General features: G+C 46.4%; 1 protein-coding gene across 2 annotated transcripts in view; it reads left to right on the forward strand.

Moving 5' to 3' along the window:
• Iqck (IQ motif containing K) overlaps nucleotides 1–12,422 on the forward strand; it is a 122,171-nt gene that overhangs the window by 46,913 nt on the left and 62,836 nt on the right. The window contains exons 5-6 of one of the 2 annotated variants that reach the window (XM_016004127.3): nucleotides 418–470; nucleotides 624–701. In XM_016004127.3, coding sequence (XP_015859613.2) covers nucleotides 418–470; nucleotides 624–701 — 131 coding nt within the window. The remainder of the gene's footprint in view (nucleotides 1–417; nucleotides 471–623; nucleotides 702–12,422) is intronic. The other variant, XM_042282515.2, reaches the window with a different exon arrangement.

A 12,422-nucleotide genomic window follows, 5' to 3' on the forward strand; every position in this document is an offset into this window, starting at 1 on the left:
CATCCATAACCCGAGTTCCAGCGATCTGACGTCTTCTTCTGACCTCCGATGGTACAGGAATGTGGTGAACATACATGTATACAGCAAAATACTCATACATATCAAACAATTTTTTTTTTCAAAATCAGCCTCCTGAGGTACTGAGCAAGGAAATGTAATAAGCACCTACCTGGTTCACTCACTGCCTTTCATTAGACAGTTAGTGCCCTGCTGTCAGAAAATGCTTTATCCAAAGTTGACTAGAGAAACCCCTCAGGCTGCTTTATATCGTCCACATACTGCTTGTTGACACACTTATAAACCCCATAATAGACCCATGCATGTTAAAACGGGTCTAACCAATTAACCCCTCTCCTTGTGCTGCACAGACACGTGGGTAGAGGAAGAATATAACTGAATTATATCTTCTCTCTTTAGAGGAAGAGAACCAAGTTCATTGCCTGCGACTTCCTGACTGAGTGGCTGTACAAGTAAGTTGTTCCTGTCATGACTATTCAGTGGCCCCCGGGATTTGATTGTGTTCATCTGCAAGAATAACAGAATAATATAGAATAATATAGAAGAATAACAACTGACTTAACTCTTGTCCTTTTCCTTGCCAATGAACACGGTCATGTGACCAGCCAGAATCCAAAGAGGGCAGGGGAGCCGTTCACGGAATTCTTCTCCATTCCGTTTGTAGAGGAATGGCTCAAGCACCAGTAAGTGTAAATAGTTGACTCCTAATGTTTTTTTCTTTCTCTTATGGGTATGTGTGTTTGGTGTGCATGCACGTGTGTGTGCATGCTTGCATGTGTGCGGGCCTACATGTAAAGGCTGAGGCCGACACTGGGAGTCATCTCTGATCACTGTTCCCCTTGTTCGTTGAAGCTTGCCAATGTGGTTGGCCTGGGCAGCCAGCTTGCTCTGGGATCCCGTGTCTGCCTTCTGAGCATTGGAAGTCCAGGCAGCCACCACTCTCTCCAGGCGTTTGTATGGATTCTGGGGAGCCCAACTTCGGTCCTCACGCTTACACAGCTCTAGCCACTGAACCATCTGGCCCACCCAGCCCTAATTTCTTTTCTTTCTTTCTTTCTTTCTTTCTTTCTTTCTTTCTTTCTTTCTTTCTTTCTTTCTTTCTTTCTTTCTTTCTTTCTTTCTTTTTTAAGATTTATTTATTTTTTTATTATGTATACAGCATGTACGACTGCAGGCCAGAGAGGGCACCAGATCTCATTACAGATGGTTGTGAGCCACCATGTGGTTGCTGGGAATTGAACTCAGGACCTCTGGAAGAGCAGTCAGTGCTCTTAACCTCTGAGCCATCTCTCCAGCGCCCCCAGCCCTAATTTCAAGGTTATGGTTATGATGGCTTCCTTTGGTGTAAAGGAATTCACTCGTGTACTGCATCTAGGACTCCAGGTCAGTTACGCTTGGGGCTCTTGTCTCCCGTTGTTTGTCCCACAGACTAAGTTTGCTCCGTCTGCACACTGGTTCCATCCCAGACACACTTGAGAATACCACCGAAAAGAAGTTCTTAGCCGGAACAATTTTTCTCTCCCATCTCTTTCTCTGTCTCTGCTTCTGTCTGTCTCTCTGCTAGTGAGGCGTGAGCTCAAGGCCCTTGTCCATGCCAGATAACAAGCGATTTCCCAGCAGAGCTGCAGTTCCTCCCACAGGCCTCAAACTCAAGTTCAATCTCTGTGACTCTGAGGCCAGCCTAATCTACACAGTGAATCCCAGGCCATCCAGAGCTACATAGTGAGACCCATCTCAAAGAGCTGGAGGTGAGTTCTGAGAGACGGCACTTGTTCTTGCAGAAGACCCAGGTTCTGTTCCCAGCACCCACATGGCAGTGCACAAACATCTCTGTAACTCTAGTTCCAGGGGATCCAGTTCTGACATCTGCAGGCATGGGGCTCACAGACTTACATGCAGCAAAACATACACATACAATAAGCCTAAAAAACAAAATGCAAGACCTTATCCTCTCCATGAGATTCTCCATGAGAATCCTGGTAAATCCCTAGTCACTCACCGCCTGGGATTCTTCGAGGGGCCCCCAGGTTCCCTCGAAGCTCACAGAAACACACCAAGAAGCAGCAGCCATCAGTGCAGCTGGAGACAGAGTGTTCTGGCTTCTGCTGGCATTTGTATTCTGTGCTTCCATTATCTTTCCAGGAGATGCCCAGGAGCGTGCTAAAAATGAAATCTAATTCACACGATGTAATGAAATCTGGGGAACACCCCCCTCATCACACCGAGAGATTGGTGCTGAGGAAACCAGAAATGAACAAATTAGGGCTGAAGCCCTAGAACAGAGAGGCGTGTTTACAAGCAGCTGCAGTTGGTGTAGTATTTTGAGTCGGGGGTTAACAAAACACTAAAGGGAAGTTGTGAGGCAGGAGACCCTTCCTGGGCTTGGAGCCAGCCCAGCAGGGTTGATTGAGTCCAGCCTTCAATTTGAGCATTTAGGGGACGTGTTCTTCCAGGGTACCCTGGAGCTGGAAGAGCCAGCCAAGCAAGCAGGAACCAGAGTCCTTCAGGGAAACAACCTCTAGCCCACACTTTTGGACTTTGGCTGTGTGGAGAGCTGTGCTGTGCATTGTAATGTTGGCAGTATTGGCCCTGTAATGTTGGCAGTATTGGCGCCCTTTCCCTACCAGATGCCAGTGGCACCCTTACCCCTACGGTTTTGATATTCCAGAATATCTGCAGACAGATGATTGTCTCAAAGCTGAGGGTTAAGCGATTACCCCAATTGAGAATCTCTGATCTAATCCTGTGGTTCTACCCTGGCACATTAAAAACTGTCTGCAAGCCAGGGCTAGAGAAATGGCTCAGCCATTAAAGGCTAAGCTCACAACCAAAATACAACATCTAATGCAAGCCAGACGTGGTGGTATGCACCTTTAATCCCAGCACTTAGGAGGCAAAGGCAGGCAGATCTCTGTGGGTTTGAGGCCAGCCTGGTCTACAGAGTGAGTTCCAGGTCAGCTAGGACTATACCTTGTCCCAAAAATTAAACAACAAGAATAAAAATTGTAAAACCATCTGTAGAGCTTTGTTCCCTTCAAGACCTATTAAATCCAAACTTTCAGGCTGGCCTGAGCATTATTTTATTTTCATTTTTATTTTTGAAAGCATCCTCTGTGTACAGTTTGTTTGTTGTGGTTTCTATTTTTGATGCAGAATCTTACCATGTAGCCTAGGCTGGCCTCAGACTTTCAGTCCCCCTGTCTCAGCTTCCTGAATACTGGAATGAGAGGCAGGACCAATCCAGCTTTCTGAGTAATCAGAGTACAGTCAGGTTTGAATTCTGAATTCTCTGTTTGGTAGAAGTCACCCTACATCAGACGTCACCTTGCATCTGGGTGATAATAACTGGTCCAATTGAGCAGTTACTCTCCTGAATGCTCTCTCTCCCTCCCTCCCTCCCTCCCTCCCTCCCTCCCTCCCTCCCTCCCTCCCTCCCTCCCTCCCTCCCTCCTTCCCTCCTTCCTTCTTTCTTTCTTTTTAAAAAAGATTTATTACATAGTGTTCTGCTTGCATGTATCCCTGAAGGCCAGAAGAGGGCAGTAGATCTCATTATAGATGGTTGTGGCCACCATGTGGTTGCTGGGAATTGAACTCAGGACCTCTGAAAGAGCAGCCAGTGCTCTTAACCTCTGAGCCATCATCTCTCCAGTGCACTAAATGCTTTCTTGAATATGATCCCTTTCAACCTCCCCACAGCTCTTGGATATAGATGCTAGCACTGGGAAGTTGACAGTAAAGGCATGAGTCCTGGGGAAATCTGGTGATCACTGCGCTTCCTCCCACTGGTATAGCCTGATGCAGGTTGGCCACACTCTTAGAAACAATAGCAAGGTCAGAATACACAGAAATAAAGAATGGAGGAGATGCTCCACCCCGTCCTTAACCTGCTCTGCCAAGAGGTTCTTAATCTTTCCCACCCCTCCTCATGAAGGATATAATATATATATATATATACATAAGGGATTTGAAGTGGGTATTTTGACTTAATGAGAGTTTTCTTTCCTGGCCCGACTGTAGCAAACAACCCCTGTGTGAGATGTGATACTAAGTATATCTGCTATCACTGCCTCCAGTCAGCCTGTCTACCAGCCTGGGAGCCATCTTCCAGGACATCCTGGGTCTTACGCTAATGTCAAAGTCCAGCTGCCTACAGCACAATACCATTGTCATGTGAGGTCACAGCTGGATTGGAGGCGTTGGTCACAGGTGGCTACTAGTGATTATCCTGTAAAAGATCCTTCTCCTACCAGGTCCCTCATCCATTACCCCCTCTCCCTACCCTCAGTGTACCAGACTCTGTATTCTGTCTAGTCTTTCGTAGCTATTCTTCCCAAGCCTATTTTTGTTTTAATATTTTTTTGTATAGCCTAGAACACTGACAATCTTTAAAAATACTCTTCAGCTCATAAAATTGTAACTAGAAATCGTCATGTACAAATTATGCATCTTTATGAAATAAATTATACAGTGAAAGAAAACGTTTCAAATCAAGGATCGTCATGGATTAAATCACCCTAGTCCAAAAGAGTCTTTCAGAACAATGCTTCCTTCCAACATGGATGACTTTGATTTTTCTCCTAGCAAAGAAATTTCTTTAAGAATTCAGAACAGAGCCAGGCAGCACACTTTTAATCCCAACACTTGAGAGGCAGAGCCAGGCAGATCTCTGTGAGTTCAAGGCCAGCCTGGTCTACAGAGCGAGATCCAGGACAAGCACCAAAACTACACAGAGAAACCCTGTCTCGAAAAACAACAACAACAAGAGTGCAGAACAGGCCTGAGGCTGAGGCTCAGTTAGTAGGGTGGTAGAGTGCTTGTCTAGCATGCTCGAAGCCCTGGATTCCGTCCCCAGCACTTCATAAACTGGGGGTGGGGGTGGGGGTGGGGTGCATGCTTACCCTCTCAGCACACCAGAGGTGGAGACAGAAGGATCAGAAATTCAGAGTCCTTAGCCTTGGCTCAAAAGAAGGTTGTAAAAAAAGGGGTGTGTGTATGTGATATTTATTCCTTTTCTTTTTGCTCTAATTTCTCACTTCTGCTGGGTATTTGTAGCTTTTCCATAGTTATAATAAGACATAAGTTATATTAAAACCTAAGGCTTTTCTGCATCGATTTTCCTGTTTCTGGGCACTTAACTTGCCATGTTTCTCAGTCCACATACTCTAGTGAGCTAGAGTACTCAGCCAAGGGTAGGGCAGGGCTGTCCAAACAGAGCGGGAAACCCTAATCATGATGATTGCTACCTACACAGGTTCAATCAGAGATAATCTCAAGACTTTTTAAGAGGCAGCAGGAGGGAGTTTCCTTTCCAATAGACTTAGATCTTTGCTTTTATCTTTTCAGCTCTAGGGATCAAACCCAGGGCCTTGGGCATGTTAGACAAGTGCTCTGCCAATGGGTACAGCCCTAGGCCTAGATCTGGATCTCCTACCGACAATTCTTGAGTTGCGGGAAGCAATCAGATAACAAAACTGTGCCCGATAAGAAGCAGGCCTGAGAGATAAGAGTCTGAGTTCTTGTTTGTTTATTATCTGGCCATGCCTAATCCAGCTCTGTTCTTTTGGATTTAAGCGAGCAAGTAAATACCTCCTTCCCCACTTTTTTTTTCTTTCAGCTAGTTTGAGTTCACTTTCTGGTACTTGCAGATAGGTCCTCTTTCATGATTTTGCCATATACCCTCTAGTACTCTGTATTAGACAGCCTTCTGTAGGTTCTGCTGCAGTAACAAATAATCCCACACCTCAGTGCTCTCCACCATGGACTTGACTCTTCTCATGCGGTGTGCGAGTCATCTTGGGCTCTGCTCTACATCCCATTTCATTCTAGGACTGGGGGTGAAGGGGCAGCCCCCTTCCTTGGCCTCGCAGAAGAGGAAGAAGAACGATGGCTAAGTCATGCCATGGCAGACACTATGGCTGCTCACATGCCATGTGCTAATGCAAGTTACATACCTGGCCAAGTTCAGCATCCGTGTTAGAAGGAAGTGGCACCGGCCTCAGGGAGGAGCTGAGAGGCGTGTAGCACAGAGCAGGGGTGCCCAGTTCCTTCACAGGAAAAGGAATGATGACGGGAAACAGTGGTACAGTCCACTGTGGACTCTTCCTGGAGTATGAGGAGGGAGTTTCTTCCCTGCCTCTCAGTGGGTGTGCATTACAGCATACCTTGTGCTGGCCTTACCCTTACTCAGCACCATCCTCTTGAAGCTTATAGCCCTAACTCAGCCAGCCAGCCAGAGGCCAGGGAATTATTTGCCAGCATCTTCAGAAGGAAACATAGCGATTTTTTTTTTTTTTTTTTTACTTCAGCCAAAAAGTATTGCCCTGAGATTTAATCAGTCATTAGCAAAAAAGAACTATCGAATTGAGCTAGGAACAAAAGGGTCCTCTGCCCTCCTGGTCTCATGTCTCAGGGGAGAAGGCTCATGAAAGACATCGTTGAAACTGAGGCCTTCAATGAAGCCACGATTGTGTTAGAAGAGAAAAGGTTGCTTTGGGTAAAGCGTTTTTTTCAGCCAAATTCTACCCTTGGACAAAACAAATAAAGAAGAAATCCCACCAAAGTTTGATGACGAAAGGTGTCTTATGACCACAAACTGAGGTGAAAACAGAATTGTCTCTGTGGCATCTGAGGACAAGTCCCAGAGGCACGACTGCCTCTTTGCAACAAAGTTAACCATGGGACTGGGCATGCCCAAGCTTTCAAGGTAGCCCAGCAAAGTGCACACGTTTGCTTCTAATGTTCATAGCTGCGTGGTGGTTGGGCAGAAATTTTGTTGTCGTGCCTTCTTGACGGGGTGGGGGTGGGGGAGTGGGGGGTGGGGATCCTTGTCTTACAGAATAGTATATTTCTGTCTCCGTCATCACCAAGGCCAATCTCAGGGGGACAGTCTATCATCTTGTCTCCTTGCTCTTTCATTTATTTTCGGAGGGAGGCAGGAAGTGAAGCTGCTTCAGGGATTTGGGGCATGCTGGGATGCCTAAATCCTCAGAGTGGCTCCCTGTCATCAGAGGGTTGACATACAGGTGGCCATTTTTCTGGGGCACATGACACCGTTTCCTTCCCTTCTTCCTGTTGCTTATGGAGCTTTTGTGCACAAGCCAGCAAGGCAGACTCATCTGGGCTCCATGTCATTGCTGCCACTTATGAGGGATGTATTAGTTGCCTCTGGCTGCTTCACACAGTTACCACAAACTCAGTAGGTTAAAAATCACACACACTTCGTTTATTGTTTTGGAGGATCCAGGTCCAAAATCAGTTTTACTAGCCCAGAGTTGAAGTGTTGGGATGGCCAGTGCCTTCTGGGGGCTAAAGGAAAAATTCTTGTCTTGATTTTCTAGCTTCTACAGGCCAATCCTTCGCTACTGTCTCCTGTCTCTTCTAGTCCAGCACTTTTCCTGCCTTCCTCTCTAAGGGGTTATAGCACTGAGCCTTCTGGGTAGTCCAGGATCATCTCCCCTATCAAGGTCTCCAGCTCATTACATCTGCAGTTCCTCATGCCACAGAGGGAACATCCATCCTGGGGACTGGGGATTCCATGCAGAGATCTTGGGGGCACAGTGTTGGTAAGCTCTCCATGACTGTAACGGATGTGCACCCTAATCGGCTCATAAAGGGGAAAGCTTTACTCTGGTCCATAGTGTAGTTTCCAGTCCATGGCTGTTGGGGCCTCTAGTTGAGCAGGGTTTCATGGCAGGAATGAGCAAAACCACTCATCTTGAGGACAGAATATTACGTAGCTTCTCTTATATGTGCAATCTAGACTTAAATATCCACACATGGCATGTACCTTAGATTCTTCTCTTGTTTCTGTGATAAAATATCCCGACAAAAGCATCTTAAAGGGAAAGGGGTAGATATAATTCCAGAGGGACACAGTCTGTCATGATGGGGTCTTTTGTGACACTATTCCTGGGTGACATGAGCAAACACCCACTTCCCAGGAGTGACTGATGACAGAAGAAAGCAGGTGACCCGGTGAGTTTATTGGGGTTATTTACTGGAGTGTGGGTGAGGGGCTGCTTACAGGAGCAGAAATAACTCAAAGACAGCAGCATCACCAAATCCAACCCAGCGTGGTGACAGTTCACAAAAGCTGGAAGCCTAGAGCACACTGCACAGCCTTCAGGCAGCTCAGTGGGTCAGACGATGTCTCCTCCAGGCAGCTCAGGTGGTCTTCTTTCAGGGAACTTGGCTGAGTCTGAGCCTCTTCTAGGCACCTCACTTGGTTCGAGAGTCTCTCTCAGCAGTCCTCACTGTTCATATAGGCTTGGGGAGGGAGGGTCCTAGTGTAGCTGGTCAGTTTCAGGGACTTCCTGAAGCCATTCAGTTGTTTACTTTCTGAGCTTAAGGAACTTTCATGTAGGATGGAATATTACACACACACACACACACACACACACACACACACACCTTAGAATTTTTCCTGTGTCTTAATGAACTTCCTTTAATGGATGATTTTTATCTTAGAGGAAACTTGTATACAACATGGGGAAGACATGGCCACCTGCAGGAGCAAGAAGCTGGCTGGTCACATTACAGCCTCACCCAGGAAGCAGACAGGTGACCCGAAAGCAGGACCTGGCTATAAAGTCAGTGAGACGCTATCTCCTAAAGAGTCCACGGCTTTCTCTGACAGTGTCAACCCCCTGGGGACCAGATGTTCAGACATGTGAGCCTGTAGGAAGTAGCTCACATTTAAACCAAAGCGCTGTGAAAGCAGAAAAGGGACTCTGTGGGGAGGAAGAGGACCAGTGAAGGAGGAAGGATGGACAAGGGAGGAGGGAGCAAGGGGCAAATTTAAATAGTAATATGTGGAAGAACATGTATAATAAATGTCATTTTGATACTAACTTAAAAAAATCAACAAAGCCCCACCCTTGGCATAGCCAGGAAACAAAAGAAAGAGTGAGGCTCAGAGTCTCACACTCCCCTTTAAGGACACCTCCCCTCCATTGACCTGAAGACCTCCCTCAGGCCTTTTCTCTTAGAGGGTGCACTGTCTTCCAACAGTCTCACACTGGGGACCAAAGCCTTACCAGGTGGAGCTCTGGGGGACAATCCAGCAATGAACCGGAGTCGGTCACCAAAGGATTAAATGGTGTCTCTATTCACAGGATTTCTGACGCAGAACATAAGGTTTTTCATGCCAACAATTCTCCATTTCTCTGCACGTGGCCACTGGGTGTCCTGCGATTTAATTCCGACCCTACGGAGAGTTAGCGTGGATACTGTAGGTCGAAGACCCTCCACAAAAATGCCCATGCATCAGATGCCATTGGAAATAGCTGGGTCCCAGCCAGCCATGCTGCTTTCTGAGGAGTTCTCCCGACCTGGGGAAGCCAGGGATGGATCATGTGTTAGTGGAGGTGACATCAACTTGGAGGCCTTGGTGTGCAAATATTCTTTGGGTTTGATGTGACTATTGCTATCTTAAGTCACCAGCTGGGATACCGCATTGGAAGCCACTGGGGAGCTCTTGGGAGGCAGGGCTATTAACATACCCTTGTGGAGGTAGAGGGCTCAGGAAGTTCTTCTGAGATCCCTCCTCATTGTTAAGATGAAAACAAAGTGCAGTTATTTTGTGAGTCATCCAGTCCAGGGTGGGATTTCTGCTGGGGTAGCTGCCTTTGAGGCACCCACGCTCCTGTAAATAACCCCACTAAACCGATTGGCTCATCCAGCTTGACAAATGGGATTCTTGCTTTGGTCTGTTGGTGCTCCCACTAGCTCTCGGAAAGTCATGTGGCAGGCCTGTATTACTGAATTCCTCTTCCATCTGGGAAGACCCCTTTAATAACTTTTCAGTCAGACTCTGTGACTTCCTGGTCATTCTGGCTTTGGTATGTGTGTGTGATTGTGATGTATGTGGTATGTGCATATGTGTGTGCACGTGTGAATGTGGGCGCATGTCTGCTTTGGTGCATACGTAGAGGTCAGAAGAAAACCTAAAGAACTGGTCCTCACATCACACCTTAGTTGAGACAGGATCTCTGTTGTTTGCCACCGTGTATACCATGCTAGCTGGCCGTGGTGTTTCTAGGGACTCTCCTCTGTCTTACTGTAGGACACTGGGATTACAGATGTATGCCACTGTGCCCAGATTTATATGGGCACAGTGTAAAGTCCTTCATGTAGGGCAAGTGGCTTACCCACTGAGCCATCTCCCCAGACCTCATTCTGGCTTTTAAATGGTCCTGCTTGCTTGCTTGCTTGCTTGCTTGCTTGCTTGCTTTACTGCTGGGCTTCCTCCTGTTTAAATTGGAGTCTTAGTCTCCAGCCTCTTGGTGGATGTAAAACTTACCCTTCCTCTCTTCCCCCACCTCAGGGGCCTAGAATGTAGACAAGGGATGCTAGCTCCTGACTTTCTCTAATCTCTGTCTTTTCTGAGTCTGGCAGTAGCTCCAGCCATGTCTGTGGCACTTAGAATCGACTTAGTTACAGGTATCACAGTCACTGATAGCTTTCTGTCACATTCCAGATGTGTAGTGATGGCAAAATACCAGTTACACCTGTGGCTCCTTTCGAGTACAGTAGTTGACCCACTGTATTAGTTATAGTTACAGGTGCCTAATTTAGAAGCTTGTGTGTTGTGGAGTATCATTTTAAGATGTGTTATACTTGTTTATGCTGTGGAACATTTGTTTGATGATGCAAAGATGTGTTGCATTCTTTATGTTGCATTTGCTTAACTCTGTGACGCTGGATTACTTTGCCTGTCTAAAACATCCGATGATCTAATAAAGAGCTAAACGGCCAATAGTGAGGCAGGAGAAAGGATAGGTGGACAGGTGTGGCTGGCAGGCAGAGAGGATAAATAAGAGATATTTAGGAAGAAGATCTAGGAGTGAGAGAAGGAGGACTCCTGAGGCCAGCCACCCAGCTACACAGCAAGCCACAGATTAAGAAGTAAAGAAAGGTACATAGGATAAAGATAAAAGCTCAGAGGCAAAGGGATAATTGAAGTTAACAAGAGCTGGTTAGAAACAAGCCAAGCTAAGGCCAGGCATTTATAAGAAATAGTAAGACTCCATGTGTGTGATTTATTTAGGAGCTGGGTGTTGGGCCCCCCTAAGAGCAAAGAGTAAAAGAATTTAAAACAAAACAAAAAAACAACTACACACATGTATCACAATATCACCAGTTTTTCTAATATTTTGGTAATTCTGTTTTAATATAATTGGTCTGCTGTAATCCTTTGTATCGAATCTTAGTTTTTAAAAATAATATTCTAGGTAAGAATTGGAACTGACCGAGTAGAAGGGGGTCCAAAGCATTTTTAAAAGAAAAGCAAAGATCTGGGTTGGAGTGTAGCTCAGTGGTAGAGCATCTTTAAGATGCATAAGGTCATGGGTTCAATACTCAGTGACATCAATAATCTAATGATGTTTTGGAAAGGGTTGGACTGGATAAGCCTGATATCCCCAACACACCCTGACCTGAACTTACCCTTGGGAGTGGGAGGCCATTTGTTAAGTTTCCCAAAGTCACATTAGGAAAGGCACATGACTAGTTACAAGTGAGTTAAATAGCATCACAATTGGGGTGTATTTTATGAAACAAAACAAAACAAACAAACAAAAAACAAAAAACCAAGTCCTTCCGTCTTGAAGAGGTTTCCTGTCTCTCTTACCCACAGGGGGAGCATGTGGCCCAGCTGCTGGCTGTTCAGTAGGCTGTTATCTGGGCTTAGGGCTTCAGTGAGGAGGTTGGCTGAGCAGCATGCTGTGTGTCTAAGCAGGGCAGTGACTCAGCTGACTGGAGTAATCACTGCTTGTTGATTTCCTGGGGCGGGGATGAGTGAGGAGGCGAAAGCCCTGATCACAGCCCGCTAACCACAATTTCAAAATATGCTGGAAGGCTGCACTCAGAAGTTCTGCATGGACCTCTGAAGAAATTCCTCATGTCACAGAACTCTGGGACTTAAAGGATCCTAGGAGATCTCATCTGAAGAGGTAGTCAGCCATATGTCTGGAGGTAAAATTCCAACGAGACTATTGGACTTCTGCCAGTGGCTGACATTCCTAAGGCTGTGAGGGGGCTGGAGAGGTGGCTCCATCTGTAAAATACTGTTCAGATCTCTAGTACCCGGAAGGAGGCTGGGTACATTTATACACACCTGTGGCCCCAGTACTGTGGAGGTGGGGACCGAGTCCTTGCTGCTCATTGGCCAGGCAGCCAAGCAGAATCAATGGACTGCAGGTATTTTTTTGAGTGCCTCAAAAAAAAAAATGGAGTGATATTAAGGAAGACAGCCAACATCAACATCTGCCTTCTATACCTACCCGCACCCACGTGCACCCCTTGCCCCAGAATGTAAGTGCCCAATAAACGGTGTAAGAGAGTAAGGCAGTTAAGGTGGAGGGCCACATCTCTTGCCAGATACAGTAGGTGGATAGCACACCCAA

This window comes from Peromyscus maniculatus, chromosome 1, assembly GCF_049852395.1.
Source record: "Peromyscus maniculatus bairdii isolate BWxNUB_F1_BW_parent chromosome 1, HU_Pman_BW_mat_3.1, whole genome shotgun sequence".
Taxonomy (NCBI): Eukaryota; Metazoa; Chordata; class Mammalia; order Rodentia; family Cricetidae; genus Peromyscus; species Peromyscus maniculatus.